Source organism: Sander vitreus, chromosome 1, assembly GCF_031162955.1.
Source record: "Sander vitreus isolate 19-12246 chromosome 1, sanVit1, whole genome shotgun sequence".
NCBI lineage: Eukaryota > Metazoa > Chordata > Actinopteri > Perciformes > Percidae > Sander > Sander vitreus.
This window is the reverse complement of record NC_135855.1, coordinates 30573626-30590180: the sequence shown is the minus strand read 5'-3', so window position 1 is coordinate 30590180 and position 16555 is coordinate 30573626. Positions and strand designations below refer to the sequence as shown.

Here is a 16555-nt window from a genome sequence, read left to right as displayed (position 1 = left end):
ATTACCATGCAGAGGAAGTACCCACAAATATCTGCAGATGCTACATTACTGAACCATTTTCTTTGACTGCCAATTTGATTACACACTCTCTGCATTTTTCACTTCCTCAAACTGAACTGGTTTCTGTGTGTGTAGTTTACAAATGGTGTTACCATACACAGAGTAGGAGTGGGACTATTTCGTGATGAATGAAACCTGAAATCCCAAGTCTGCTCTCACCTTTTCAAAGCAGAGGTGGAACCTGGCTGCTCAAACTAAGACCTATTTACTTTAGATCGGTCAAATGAAGATGGCATCTATGAATTAACATAAACGTGCTATGAGAGCATTCCATTAAGTTTTGCTGTAATGAAAGTCAACCAATATCTTTGATTTACATTGTTTAATTTGCTGATTAATTTTAGGAGTAATCAATGAATTGCTTGGTCTATGGAATGGCAGAAATAGAAGAGTGAAGTAACAAATTGCTCCAAAATCCAGAAATACTCAATTTACATAGAATGCAAGTTGTTGGTTGTATTTAAGGGGCAGTTTTGCTTAGAATTAGTTGATTGTCAAAATAGTTGTACATTTATTTTCGGTCACTTGATTAATGTCACTTTGATTATTCCCTATAAGATACATTTGCTGTTATAGCTTATATCCTACTTGGATTGCGATTTTAGAGTTGTATGAGTAGGCCTACTGACAACTTATACAGGCAGAGACAGCTTTCATACAACTATAATAAAACCAGTTATACTCAATTTACAGCCCGCCTGCAGAACATTTATTTTCACAATAAAAATAAATTGATTCACACTGGGACATTTTTTGTAGTTTGTATGTAAATATGTTAATAAAAAAAATAAAAATAGAGCTTGTTTATTTTTTATTTTGTTTAAGTGTCAGTGGAGGATCCCCAGCACGGACCCTCGATAGAGGCTACAGCCTATGTCTTCAAATCTTAGAAACTCCCTTAGTTCATTTTAAAGAAATTAATAAATTAATGAAGAATTTCAAAGAAAGATGACTTATGTGCCTTTTAATGTTTATTCATTTTATCTGTTAACTATTATCAATGTTCTGGCCCCTGGCCTCCTGTCATTTTGCAAAGCTGAGTAGGACCTTATTAACAGTGGAATGCATTTAAAATCCACAAATATTGTGGCAAGACAATTCATTTCAACAACTTAATTTAGCTTCAATTATTGCAACCACGTTGGTTTTTACTGCATGATAGATATTGACAAAGTGTGTTTTTCGCTTTCTTGTGGGAGAAGTAACGGTTCGATCTAATATAAAGGGACTTTTGCGGGGCTTTTTTTGGGGGGGAGGGCATATAACCAATCAGGAGGCGGAGACAGATGATAAATGTGAAGCCAGTTGAAGGGAAGCGGTTAGTATAGCAAGGTTCTCCTTCCGCTGTTCGTATTGTGCTGAGAGCAGTCTGATATCGCTGGGAGGGTAAGCTTTTCTTTCTTTTACGCACGTAAAACAATATTTTACTTATTTATATATGTGTGCTTTTGGACATGTAAAACTCTTACCACACAGAGGTGTTTGTAAAATGACATACAGCGGCGTAATGTGCTGATGTGGCTCTCGTAGTTGAGCTAGCTAGCTCATCATAGCCTGTGTGAATGTGGTCCTTTGTGTCCTCCATTGCTCTGGTGACAGATCAACGGTTAGTTAGCGGAGAAAGGGCAGCCGGCTCCGCTAGACAACTGGTCTGAATTTCACCCTTAACTAACGGATAATTAATGATATGCAGCTCTCATATTACAGTGGTAATATAGCCATCTGTTTGATAGGCTATTGCGTTAACTTAGCTAGCTGTATTTAGCTTCCAGCATGGGCTAACGTTCTCACAAGCTGTTTCTTTGCCGTTCATACGCCAGCTACCTAGCGTTGCTGTTAGCTGCCAAGCGGGTTTCACACCGCCGTGCGGCAACCGCCAGCCGCAGGCTCCTACCTGCAAGATGGTGTTGTAGATCTAGATATGCCTGCAAGAGCGGTTCCCCAAAAAGCAAAGCGTTTTTTTAAAGCGGTTCTTGCAGAATCTGTGCGCGTTCACATGGGCGGCAACCGCTTCGAATCATACCCATAGCGCCTTGACCAAAACCGCTTCCTCTCTGCCGCCTTCTCCTTATAGAAATAACTGGAGGCGGCGAGTTTCCGCGCGGCGGCGTGAAAGCCCCTTTAACCTTCAACAATTGGTAACCGAACGTTACTATGTCAAGTTGATTTTGACACCTGGCTGAAATTATATAATTATGGGTAACCTAATCAATTGGCAGAAAATTAAACTACTTTTAATCAACTAATCGTTTAGGTCGTTTAAAAAAATAAGTAAAAAAGCCAAGCAAATGCCAACTTTTCTGTGAAATTATGATGAGCATTTTCACAGTTGTCTGAAGTTTTATAGACCAACCAATAATTGAGTAAGTAATTGGCAAACTAATTATAAAAGTACTGGTTAGTTGCAGCCATGACCTGGTTATTATTTTATTCCCGTCCCATCAACAAACCATATTTGTGGTTCTTTGTAGCAACACAATGACTTGCACCTCACATGTCAGCAGGCTCCTTAAGTGAAATGTCGTTTTTTTTCCTGGTAGAAAATGTATGGGCTGTGGAAAGAGACCCTGGCTCTTGCAGAGGACTACCTGTCTCTGTGCTGCACAAGCCCACGGCCAGCCCCTCCACCTCCCAGCGAGTCAGCCGCTGCCATGAGATTCCTGGCCCACGACATGGAGACGCAGCACCAGGCTCGCTTCCACACCCTCGCTCAGGCCTTCTTGAAGCACTGTGGGCCGGACCCCTGCTCCAGCCTCAGGAAGGTGATGGAGGAGTTGGTGGGAGACGGACATTTGAACTGGGGAAGGGTTGTTTCCCTTTTCACCTTTACTGGGGTGCTGGCCAGACAGCTGATGGAGCAGAAGGGCATGAAGCCGGGGCTGGACTCCGGGCAGGAACTGGGACAGGATCCCGGAAACTGCAGGGCACTGGCAGAGACCATAGCTGATTACCTGGGAGAGGAGAAGAGAGACTGGTTCCTGGAGAATGACGGATGGGTAGGTTATAGCAACATGTCTGCTTCTAAACTGATGACTATTGCATGCAAGACTGTAGAGCCAAGTCACCACAAACATTGTAGATAAGAAGTATTTTGATCGTATCTTGGGCAGTAACCAAGTTTAAAACGGAACTGTGTTTTAAAAAAAAAACAACAAAACATCCCATTAAGACTTAGAATTAAGTGAAAGTGACGTTTTAGACTTTTGGCATTGGAAACCACCTAGTTTGTTGGGATCATGATTGCTTCCTGCTTAGGTTAATATTCAGATGTTAGTGTAAACGTGGCTTAAAGAAATGGCCAGGGCTTAGTTTAGACTCAGCCTTTTTTACTTTGCTGCTTGCCGATGAGACATCAGATGCTCAGAAGTCTCATGTGGCTGCTGTGATTATATGAATTGTAGAGTAGCAATAGGCCAAGATTGTGAGGACTGTATTCTACAACAAGACGACCCTCAGCAGTGTCAATTCAGGGCATAATCAAACAGCTTTTATCAAAGTGTTCTGTAACGGTGAAACAAAAGCCATGTTGCCAGGCAGCATTGGACTGTATACACTTGTTTAACCACTGGAAATCAAAAAAGGGCAAAGATCATTTTTAAACCTGCTCGTTGTGGCTTATTTAACTGGAAAACCTTGAAGGGATAGTTATGATGGATGCTGGTTAGACTAAGGTCCCAGAAGCCTCACCAAACCAAACACAACTACAGTTGAATGTCTGCTTTTATGAATAGGCTTGCCCTGGCCCCCTCCCAAACACCCACGTAAGCACGCACGCACATACACACACTTACCCCTCCTTTCTTCAGCTGGCAGCTGGTTTCAACAGACACATAACCAGCTCAGCCAGATGGGCTTTGTAATCAAAGCTTCTGTGTGTTGAATTTGTCATTAGCCATATTGAAAGTTAGCATGGTAGGACTAGAAAAACAAGCAGCTGCAAAGCAGTGAAACACCTGGAGCTGAGAGCAGGTGTACTCGCTGGACAAATGTGTGGCTTCAGACTGAAAACAAGTTGCAGAAATATACAGCTGCCTGCTGGATGGTCTCAACAGCATGTAGCTTACCCATTGGTATTGTCTTGCTAATGGTGCAGAATAAGAGAATTAGTTCATGATTAAATTATTTCCGTATAATCTAGACAAACTGCCACAGTTTTCTGTAACTTAAGGTTGACACTTTTGACATTCACTTATTTTTCTTACTGAAGAACTGCTGCGCTGTCAGGATATTTGAAAAGTTGCCCATCAGCGGCACCCTCTAGGCGCAAATATATTTTTCTGTTTGTGGAGAAACACCGGGCTGTCAGTGACTGACATATTTTCCAAAATGTGTTGTATAATTGCCGTCAGCCAAGCCCCTGTTAGTTGGAAGTCATTTTGGCAGCTAATACTTTCTCTCGTTTTGTAAAAACCTACAGTCTATGCATCTGGAAGTAGCAGGTAAAGTCTCTCTAGCTAGTAAGCAAAGTTTCTAACCATTTCTTGTTTGTTTTTCTCGTAGGAGGGTTTCTGTAAATTCTCCCTCAGTGCCAGAGAGGGGAGTCAGGACTCGTCCATGAAGACAGCACTGTTTGCTGCTGCTGGTGTGGGCCTCGCTGGACTCACCTTCCTCCTGGTGCGCTAGCTAGCCCTCGACGTCCTAAACACATCCTCTTCGATGTTCTCATTTCATGTGGCACAATTAAGTAAACATTTGAATTCTAACATCAGTGCTGCAAAAACGGGCTTAATCTGTAGTGAATTCAGGGTTGTAATCTCAAGTCATCAACTGAATGTTTGCACATACTTGGACCACACACCCCACACACACACACACACACACATTAAAACTGACAATTTGTCACTTGCTCCTTAAGATTGTAAAAATTCTCAATGCCTTCAGAAATTTTGGAGTGAGTGACATCAGCTTGCATATCTATTTGCATATTTAAGTACTAAAGCACAGGTTTCTGCACAGAATCCTCTTGCTCTTAAAGTTTTGTATTTTCAAATGTGCAGCTGAAAGACTTCATTTCAATTTTCCCACAGCTTTTGGTTTTGATTTTAAAATTGTCGCCTTTTTATTCATGTGTTTACCTGAATTGTGTATGTGATATAGAGCCATTCTAGTGTACAATGTATAAATTAATATATTATATTTATATGAAATGAAACTACGCAGTGGCCCCTTTTCTAACTGCTCCACAGCTAATCCAGGTGTTTCATTGTTTTCAAGTGTGTCCTGGATTCATGTGAGATGTCTGTGATTCACATGGGTCATCGGAGCGGAATACAGCGCTCATGACAACACAGCGGTGCTAGATGTTGTGAAATGTTTCTCATATCAATTTAACAAACCAGGGACCAATCTGACTTCATACATGTTGCAATTAGAACAAACCGTTGTTATGGCATTCCCCCCCCCCCCCACACAGATCTCTTAAACATATTTTTACATTGTTTTAGTCTATTTATTTGTCAGTTTTTTTTTGTTTTGTTTTTTTATAATAAAAAAAGAAGCAATCATGGCGTTTGTGGTTCTTGTGTCAGCAAGTCAGAAGTGTGAACATAGTAAAGGATCTGCCCTCCTTTCATATGCAGACATATTGTCATAAATAAGATATGTTCTGCTGTCTGCCTCTGTGCCTTGCCTCTGACCATCCCAGTGCTCAAGTTACGCCTAACTGAGTCAAGAGAGTCCTAAATATAAAGGCTGTCTGTATAAAGACCTAACCTTTGGAATATCTTTGCTAAATAAGCTGTGCTGGGAACTCACATTTTGCCTACAGGCCACAATTGCCACTACATTATAAACTCTGCCATTAAGCTACAGTACTTCCTTGAAAATGTTATTTATACATTTATTCAAGTACTGTACTTTAAATGTAAGTAATGGTATCACAATGGTGTATTACTATTATATGCACCATATACTTACTTTCACAGTAGCTTCAAAATATTGCATATTAACCCCACTAAAGTTTATGTATTATATATTTTTTGGATTATTAGTGACAGTGGATAGACAGGAAAGGTGGGAGAGCGATGGGGGATGACATGTAGCAAAGGGCCACAGGTCAGACTCGAACCCGGGCCGCTGCAAAGGACTGGGGGCGCACGCTCTTACTGGGTGAGCTAGAGGTTGCCCCCCACTAAATATATTTGACAGCTACTTTGAAGATAAAGATTTTTCAAACAAATATGATAGAAATATGTTTTACTTGGACAAGCTACAATGTCCTGTTTGCACAGTAATACAACAGTAATAGTAAAACAATCTGAAAAGGGGCCATTTTGCTAGCTTAGCAACTATGTGCTGCTTATACTTCTATATTTGTACTGAAGAACACTGAGTAATTGCTATTTTTACTTAATCTCTTCTGTTAAACATATATTTGTTCTTTAAGTTATATCTTTAAGTTTGTTAAACATGAGGTTAGTCCATCCATCCATCTTCGTCCGCTTATCCGGGGTCGGGCAGCGGTGGCAGCAGCTCCAGCAGGGGACCCCAAACTTCCCTTTCCCGAGGCGTTCCCAGGCCAGGTTGGAGATATAATCCCTCCACCTAGTCCTGGGTCTTCCCCGAGGCCTCCTCCCAACATGAGGTTAGTTTCTATTCTAAAACATAATTTGGCTGTTCAACAGTGGTGAAAGAAGTATTTTATTTAAGTCACAAACTTGTCTATTACAAATGTGTGTGTGCAATGAGTATACAATGATACTGCAATGAGGTCATTGTGCCTGCATCTGTGACTTCTCATACACAGACAAAGAGCCCATGCGTTGGTCTTTTCATTCAGTTGGAGCACTGAAACTAATCATTTCCACAGTATACACTCTCCCTCGTCTCCATTATGGTCACAACACACAGCGTAGTTCACATTGTTTGTGAAAACGAGAACCACGGCAGCTTGTGATGTGGGGGTGTGTGTTTCCTGTTGATAGTTTTTTCTTTACAGAGGAAACAGTGTCATAAACAGCAGACAAATCTCTTGTTATTATCGTTTATGGATTATATGGTGCAGAGATTACATGGACAGCAGTCCTCTGTAACTGCTTTAAAACTAAGCCTCCTAGAGGGCTTAAAGAGCCAAAGTTTAGAGCCACAGTATGTGCTTTTAATGGCTTCATTCCATAAACGGATTGATATGTTTACTGTCAACAAATCCCATGAAAAGTCTAAACCAACAGTGAATTGACCCTGTTAACACATTTCATCTGTGTATCCAAACCCTGATATAATTTATTTCTCTGTGCCAACCACTGATGTCCTTTATTATGATAAACATGGGTACTGTAGTTTATCATATACACGGTGACACTGCTGCCACAAATACTAGAACACCTGTCTGAGTAACGTTTGCTAAAAACTACAGTGCCCAGCTGTTTTAGGAAATTGGTTAGCCGTTTTTAAAGATTTATGTTTTCACTAGGAACCAATAAGCTTAGGGCTACAGACAGGCTGGTGGGATGACCCCATACGAGTATTGAGGAACACGTTAAACTCTGTGACCTCGAGGCTGATACTGCTCAATGTTCTCACACAGGACAGCTGACGTGATAAAAGGTAGCCTGGTAGACATAATCACTGAAAATTTACATTTTCTGATTGCATAATCAAGTCTCCACAAATGATAAGTAAATAAGTATACATATTCAAGTACTATAGTACAATTTTGAAATTAAACTGTATATTCATTCTTCTACTTCACTACATTTCAGAGGCAAATATACTTTTTACTCCACTACTTTTATTTGATACCTACAGTTACTTTGCAGATTCAAGTTTTAAAACCTATGATGAGAATTTAAAATATGAATTGTTTTTTAAGTACATTAACCTAACCAACATGATATGAAATTGTTAAAACAGGAAGCTATGGTATGTGTTTCCATCACATAGCGATTTTATCTGGTGAAAACATTGGAGCTAGTGAACAGGAAGAGTTTAGGAAGTCTGGCTGATCTTTGGACAATCGTTATCAGTCGGTGTGACACAGCCGGTACTGTCAGCAATTATCACCACACACAGAGGAATTTGACTACAGACCTGCGTAGCCTTCTATTACCAAACATGGCACTGTTAAATAAGAAGTGTGAACATCATCAATGTTTTTTCAGTGATATTTTATTGCATTTTAGGAAAAGATGTTTTGTTGGAATTGATTACAAATTAGACAGCAGTATACCAATACCATAAGTTGTATCTTATATGTAGCAGTGTCATTGATTTAATGTGTATCTTAGCTGCTATAATGCTAGGATAGTAACAGAGATGGCAGTGCCTAGCAAAACACCATCCAGGTGATCGTCCGTTTATATATTTAAAAAGGTAAGGCATATATGGCAGGTATGGATATTAAGTAGAGCTGTTAGAGCGGTTAGCTATTAGTAGCACATTATGTCTGACCATCCAAAAATTAAAAGAATTGTTCGACATTTTTTAGAAAGGCACTTATTTTCTTTCTTGCAGAGAGTTAGTTGAAATGATCGATATCATACCACTCTAACGTCTGTATGGTAAATATACAGCTACAACCAGCAACTGGTTAGCTTAGCTTAGCATAAAGACTGGAAACTGGGGGAACAGCTAGCCTGGCTATGTCCAGAGATAACAAAACCCGCCTAGAACCTCTACAGCTGACTAATTAACATGCTACTGTATGTCTTGTTTGACCTGTACAAAAACCATAAGTGTAAAGATTACAATTCACCATTTTACAGAGGGGTTATGTGCCGGACTATTTCTTGGCCTGGACCAGTAGTGGAGATTCCAGGAAGTTACTGGTCCATGCCAAGAAATAGTCCAGCACATAACCCCCGGTCAAACAGCATATTGCCGTTTTTACGCTCTGGTTTTTGTACAGATTACACAAACTAGATATAACAAGTTAATTAGTGAGCTTGAAAGGTGCTGCTTGGTGGATTGTGTTGACAGGACAGAGCCAGGATAGCTGTTTCCCCCTATGTTTCCAGTCTTTATGCTAAGCTGGTGATAGCTCCATATTCATCGTGCAAACATAAAAGTGGTATCGTTCTTTTCTAGCCAACTCTTGGCAAGAAAGCGAAGAAGCATATTTCCAAAAATGCCAAACTATTCTTAATAATATGTGCCCATCATCTTCCAGACCTGCCACTGTTGGAGTTATCTAAACAGAGAAAAAGTAATTATGAAAAATATGTGTATTGATAAAGAGTTACATTTTTTTAAAGGTTCTATTCCTGAATAAATGCAGCTGTAAAGACATTTTATTTATGATTAAATGCCAGACGGACATGATGAAAGTAGTTCCTCAGGCTCCAATCAGCTGAAAAGCTTCTGGACTTGCATCGTGTACACACTGCATCATCTTAAGTGTGTACATTCATAAACAGAAGAGCAGATCAGTGCCTGGCTCCTGAGCGTTGCTCTCATCATCATCTCATCTTTGTCTGTATTCACAGTGAAGATATATGGTCAGATCTTCTCATGGATGACGGTGATACATTAAGGATTTTTGATTTTGGTCCACAATTATGTTTTAATTTCTTTTTTATGTTTGAATTCACTTTTGTTCTCAGATAAGCAGCCATAAGAAAAACAACCCATTGTTCTTACAGTGTGAATACAGCTGTTGTTTTAGCCTGCATCTTCTAAAACTGAGTGGTCTTCCCAGCTTTTCCTCCTTGGCCCATGTTCTTCTTCACCAATTCCATCACCTGAAAGAACATTTTTGAACTGTTATATAGGACGGTTTACTTTTCTTGTCTGTTGACTTATTTTTAACCATGCAGTGCAGCTCTGGGGATGGCAATAATTGTCAGCCCACCACTTTGGTACAAACTGAAATATCTTAACAATTGGTGGATGAATTGCTATGAAATTTGCTACACACATTCCCCCTCAGGATGAATTGTAATCACTTTGGTGATCCTCTGACTTTTCATATTGCATTTTTACTCTGTCCAATACTTCAGTTTACGACTGAATGAGCCTCAGCTCGACTTTGTGATTAGTGCTAATTAGCATGCTAACACTGTAAACTAAGATGGTGAACATGGTAAACATTATAAACATCAGCGTGTTAGCTTTGTCATTGTGAGCATGTTAGTATGCTGACATTAGCATTTGGTTTAAAGCACTGCTGTGCCTTAGCACAGCCTTACAGAGCTGCTGACATGGCTACAGACTCGTTTATTGTAGAATATAGTTTGGGAGACTTGATCCTGGTATTCCCCGTGTTTTACTGCCTGAACAACAGGCCACTTTGGTTGACAGAAAATTCAGTTGCAAAATAGTAACTATGTAATACCGAAACAAAAACTGAATTACGTATATAAGTAAGTATGTGGATGTGGAGCCCAAACCAAAATACCTTACAGTATACTGCACTGCTGTGAAGAACACAATTGAGTGCAACATGGAAAGTATTGGCTGACTGCTTTTTATACAAATGTTATTATGACCTTAAGTTATGATTTGAACAGTTAATTATCACTGAAGGAAGATGTTGTTGAAGAGCACTAAAATATAAGTCAACAAAATCAACAAATGTGTTTTCACAAGCAAATTAACAGCAGCCCCATTTCATTTATATAGCCCTTTTTTTTTTTTTTTACCAAAGTGCTTCACACACACACACACACACACACACACACACACACACACACACACACACACACACACACACACACACGTTGTGGAAATAAAACTAGATTTAAATAGAAAGAAGTTGAAAGACAAATTATTAATTATATACTTACTTATCTTTTTATGCCATACTGTAAATAATATGACACTGAAAAATAGTGGATACTGTATCTATCTCACTAACACACTAACCTCATCAGGATTAGGAAAGGATCCCGTCTTAAGCTTGGAGTAGACCAGCTTATCATTCACTGACACCTCAAAGCTGCCTGTGGGGGTGTATGAGACAGCGAAAATGAAAATGCATCTATGTCAATTCCATATAATGTAGTTCATTATATTTACACATATTTTCTGCAAGAACAGTACAACCACTAAAAACAGTATATCTCAAAGACTGGGCGCAGTATTTTACTGCTAAAAGACAAAGTTAGGACACTAAAAACTCCTGTCAATACAATGAGAACAAAAACAGGTCAACAGAACATTTTGAAAGATTTTGACATGTAAACACTTTTGGGACATATTTGGCAAATAACAACAATTAGAACAAAGACACAGGGTTGGAACTGAAAAGGTTTTAGAAAGGTGGATATCACCCACAATGTACTGTAGGCCTACAACCGGTAAAACGCTGTTTGTTGACCAAAGAAGGAGAAGATTAATAAATTGAATAAATATGTTTTGGCTTGTTAGCAGATAGTTTAAGAAAACCTAATTGATAGCTTGAAATGTTACTGAAAAATCTGTAGACTAATGTAACTAATGTCAGTTCATAAATAAATAAATAAAAGAAAAAAATGCAGTTTTTTCTAGATATTATGAACCCGTAGCGTAATGATCAATCATGATACAGATCACAAACTTTGTAAATCAAGAAACTCATGCAGCTAACTACCAAGACTCATTGAAATGAGTCTGCAGGTATTTCTGATGATTTGTAAAAAAGCAGTAGGCTATACGTAACGCCCTGCAGTGCCTTGCTATACCATGAACTACTACAACTACTATTTCTAGTCATAGTTCCATTATCTTTATTGTGACTATTACTGCCACTATTCATCACACCCCCAACCGGCACCTTCAGACACCGCCTACCAAGAGCCTGGGTCTGTCTGTTTCTTCCTAAAAGGGAGTTTTCCTCCCCACTGTCGCACTAAATTCTTGCTCTTGGGGGAATTACTAGAATTGTTTGGTCTTTGTATATTATAGTGTGGTCTAGACCTACTCTATCTGTAAAGTGTCTTGAGAAAACTCTTGGTATGATTTGATACTATAAATGAAATTTAATTGAATTATTATATATACTTTTATAAATATTTACAGAACATTTTATAAAAAAAAAAAATGCAGCACAAAGTACAATAAGGAAATAGCATGACATAAACTGTCAGACTGACCATAAAAACTGGGATAGAATGCAATAGATAATTATTGGAAAATACGATGGAAAATAAAACACTTGAAGCAGGAGCGCCTAACTGGCGGCCGATGCAGGTACGTTCCATCCTGCCTCAGCCACTATCACTCCGCTCTCCGTGCGACGTATGCTGTTGTTATATCGGAGACGGTTTCTCTTTGGTAATATCAAGGGCTAAGAGGAAGTGAACGAGGGGAAGTAGGGGGAAAACTATAAAGAGAGGAAGTTGTATTTCTAATGAAACACAGCCTAACGGTTAGGCCCTAACTTGTGATGAAAGAAAACTCGGCTTACCTTGCCTCCCTGTTTTTCCCGTCACCTTCACACCAGGAACCTGCCCGACGACACGGGCTAGTTCCTGGAAGCGGCGGGAATAACCTCATCCTGCACTGTTAAGACAAAACAACCCAGGGGAGAAACACATTAATAAACGTATTATTGGCACACAGAAACGCGCATACCCATAAAGGATTTTCAAGCGGCCGGGTGCAATGCAAAGTAAAGTAGGCCTATTTCTGCATATCTGGCAAACATTATTTAATTTGGCTATGTAGTTTACCCAGCTATATTTGTACTTGGTCCTTGAGCGTCTTCGGAAACCTGTTAGTTAAACTGAAAATGTAAAGCGAATGCATTTCCTGCCAGTTGTAGCCTAGGACTAAACGTTACACACTAATTTGAAATTAAAAATGAATACGTTTATTACAGTCGGTCCTAAGTAGCCTACAATATTCATCAGCACAATATAAAGTTACACTTACCAATATTCAACGAACACGTTAGTCATGTTTCTGCGACTTTTTGGACAAGCCTTTTGATTAGCTGTAAACTTCAGTCCGACAATGAGTTGAATAAAATGCTGAGTCACGATTGTTGGGCTATCATAAAGTAAACCACACCTATAATGGGAGGTAACAGTCTGCAGTTTGCAACATACCTGGCCACCAGTGTTATTTACGATTATTTGTGTGCCTGAAGTGCATTGTCATTATCTTGTATTAGAAAGTTACTCGCTGAAATTCCTACCGTTTATACTGGCCATGAAGATATCCCATGCTATTCCAATGGAAAGCACAACTCTTTTACTCTACCTTGATTTGACCAACTCTGGCTGCCGAAGCATCATTAGCTTCAGTTAAACTTTAGAGTATCTACACAGTACACTTTTCTTTTTCTTTTTTTTTTACACAGGACAGTCTGAATTTCCTTGCATTAACTAGAAGGGCAGAGCGCAGACCTCCGCAGGCAAACGCCCTGTTTCGCAATGTTAAGGAAACTGAAACATAATTCGTGTATCTGCTAAAATGTAATGGGGGTTTCCTTTGCCCATGCTACACCCTTCCACAAACTTTCATGAACATTGGGCCAATACGTTTTTCTGTAATCCTGCTAGACAAACACAACAAACAGACAAACGGATAAACCGAACCGACACCAACGTCCGTACGTGGCGGAGGTAAACATGCTTTAGTAAAATGATCTCTTCACGGACAGTAGGGATGATTACAGCGATGAACTCTTGCAATGTAGCCTACATATAAACAAGTTAGTGTTGTGTGAAGATTCCCCTATAAATTGTAAAGGGGGAAGTGATTGTACAAATGCACAATCCAAGCCAAGAGCTTGCCGACAGTGTCCTTAGCTCAACCATCACACTATCTCACAGGTGAGCAGTCTAACAGTTTGGTCCGAGGCAGCTGAACAGAGGTTGGTGTGTGTGGATTTAAATACCAGCAGCTGCTGTCTGAGGAATCTGAGGTCTCTCTGTTCATTGTCTCCTTCTGCCCCTTTAAACTCTCTCTCTCTCTCTCTCTCTCTCTCTCTCTCTCTCTCTCTCTCTCTCTCTCTCTCTCTCTCTCTCTCTCTCTCTCTCTCTCTCTCTCTCTCTCTCTCTCTCTCTCTCTCTCTCTCTCTCTCTCTCTCTCTCTCTCTCTCTCTCTCTCTCTCTCTCTCTCTCTCTCTCTCTCATCGCTTGCGAAGTTGTCGTACGCGAAAACATGGGTTGGTATACAAACACCTTAATGTGGACCTAACATTTTAAGATAGAATAATCGTTTTATATCTAAAATCTCAAAATAATAGTGATGTATTCAAATTGATTGACAGTCCAAATCCGAAATAAGTGACAGAGAAAAGCATTAAATCCTCACATTTGGGCCAAAATGAAGTTTGTAAAATGTGTTTCAAAATAACCAAAAAGATTAGTTTCAGCTCTAATTTATACAGAATATCAGAATTTTGAAAAACAATCTCAGATTTGAGTGGATGTTGTTTCTTCTTTACAGCACACTACTTAATATCCGTTAGATTGGAATCTGAATAATTGGCCATGCATTGAAACAGTCATTCATCAAAACTTGAGCAATGTTGCTAAAGCCTTTTGACATTTTATTTGTTTAAAATGATGTCCAGTACAAAATGTATACAGTAATACCCTAATGTCTGTCAGTTCCCCTGAATAAAATGTTTCAATCTGTTCAGTTTATGCCAGATAGCAGTATCTATAAGATACACGAGATTGTAATTTGCTCATACAATAGTTCATGACAAAGATATAGCAATAGTACCTTTGTAACAATAAAAACTATCAGCAATATTTTGGTGGACACACTTTCAATACAATAAAATTACATACATTGTTCTGTAAAAGTTGCATTGCAATCTGCCCATACTTTACAAGATTTTCTAATTCATGTATATCTGTTCATTAACTAAGAGACAAAAGGTTGTGATACAATTCTTTATACATTTATAAAAATGATCTGATGGCAAACTGCATTGTAGCAGTGACTGAATCTCAGCAGGCTGTCGTCTCTGAAGCTGCTGTAACAGATGTACAATGCACTTAGATTTGTTTTTTTTTTTTTTTTTTTTTTTAAAACAAGGCAACTTCTCAAACTTCGTAATAAATAATAAACCCTCTGCAATGATATTGTACCTGTAGATATATCCAGTTCATTCATTCATATTATATATATATAGATCTTGATAAACTTGTAAAAAAAACAAAAGTACTAAAAAACAAAAAGGTTAAGATGTTTGAATTGTGTTTGACACAGCATTTTGGTGAGGATCAACAAAAACACGACACAGTCTGCATGCACTGGCTTCCATGGAAACACAAGTGTGATTCTTCCAGTTGATTGGGAAAGCCTCTCTGCTCCTTGGCTTTGACTGAAATCAATCAGAACAGTCTCTCCTTGTGATCATTCACTCACTCTCTCTTGCTTTAAACCCATCACAGCATCACCCTCATTGATTGGCGGGAATCTTTGACGCCGCCCCCTGGGTTGGAAGGGTCTTCTTGTGGGAACGTCACCTTATCTGGAGTGTAATCATTCCGCTTTAGATCTGGAAGGAGGAGGGAAAAAAAAGTCAACATGTTGCAACAGATTATAATTTATATGATTTTAGATTTGTGTTTGTAACCCCTGTGGTCAAAAACGTGTTTCGCTCATTGTTCCATCACTCGGATGTTTGATTTTCACTGTGCAGGATGATGCATATGCAGAGTTTGACACCATAAAAGGTGATTTTCAAATTCATCTGCTGAAGGAGGAAGTTTTTCTGTGCTCAACTCAAGACGTGTGTGAGCATGATTTTGACATCAGATCTTCTCTGGAAGCCTGCCCAGTACAAAAATAACACAAATGTGATGTAGAAACTTAAACCTCCAGTGAACCTACACAGAGAATGGGCTTTAGAGTGAAGCAGTTAAACTTTTCAGAGTTTTTGAAGGTTTCACCAAGACACATTTAAGATTTTTTAAAGACATTTTTAAGAACATTATGAATGAAATGTAGGCCCTGTATCAACCAAGCCCTAAATTCAGCTTTTTCAAGCCAAGTATCGCTAAACTTGCACTTTCCCATAGCTGAAGAATACATTCCATTTAATGTACATCCGAAAGAGACACGCGCCAATAACACAAAAGCTGATTGGCTGCAATATTAGTTGCATGTTGGTCTCATTTGTAGTTGTGATACAGCAAAATTATATTTGGACTAGCAAAAGAAAGAACCACAACACCACGGAATATAAAAAAAATGAGCATTAGAGGTAACCTTGCATGGACGTAGGAAAATTAAGACCTGTTTATAGATATTGTATCTTACAAAAGCAAGTTTCCGCTGGTCTTAAAAAGTCTAAAATTTAAAATCAAAATTGTAGGCCTTAAACAGTCTTAAATTCGCTGAAGTGTTGTGTTCTAGGTTTAAATAATGTTAGATTCTTGATTTTTCAATGAGGAAGGAGTTAGGTGTTCATTTCTTAAATCAAGAAATTATAACTAGTTAATTGAACTTTTTTTGGGGAAACCCATATCAGACATAATGAATATTCAAAGCAGAGTCATTTGATGTGTTAGAACACATCTGGAGGGGATCTAAATTCCCCAAATGCTACACTGAAGCTTGAAGATGTTGAGCACATTTGTGGTGTCATTTAGTTTAAAAATGCTGAACAGCA

The 16555-nt window shown here is 39.0% G+C and overlaps 2 protein-coding genes and 1 long non-coding RNA gene across 3 annotated transcripts in view; 1 reads left to right on the top strand and 2 right to left on the bottom strand.

Annotated features, from left to right (window-relative positions):
* Positions 1 to 1348: 1348 nt before the first annotated feature.
* Positions 1349 to 5564, top strand: bcl2l10 (BCL2 like 10). Its single transcript, XM_078252313.1, has 3 exons — positions 1349 to 1446; positions 2601 to 3056; positions 4561 to 5564. Exons 2-3 carry the CDS (start codon positions 2604 to 2606, stop codon positions 4681 to 4683), a joined length of 576 nt encoding a protein of 191 aa, XP_078108439.1. The 5' UTR covers positions 1349 to 1446; positions 2601 to 2603; the 3' UTR covers positions 4684 to 5564.
* A 2584-nt stretch (positions 5565 to 8148) lies between these two features.
* Positions 8149 to 13129, bottom strand: LOC144519274 (uncharacterized). Its single transcript, XR_013502097.1, has 5 exons — positions 13115 to 13129; positions 12850 to 12987; positions 12383 to 12477; positions 10861 to 10937; positions 8149 to 9737 (listed from the first exon to the last, which is right to left on the bottom strand). It is a non-coding gene; the product is annotated as an uncharacterized LOC144519274 (long non-coding RNA).
* Positions 13130 to 14450: 1321 nt separating this feature from the next.
* The window catches only part of LOC144519266 (transient receptor potential cation channel subfamily M member 7-like), a 43596-nt gene continuing 41491 nt past the window's right edge, over positions 14451 to 16555 (bottom strand). The window contains 1 exon segment of the mRNA XM_078252281.1: positions 14451 to 15439. Coding sequence (XP_078108407.1) covers positions 15327 to 15439 — 113 coding nt within the window. The 3' untranslated portion in view covers positions 14451 to 15326.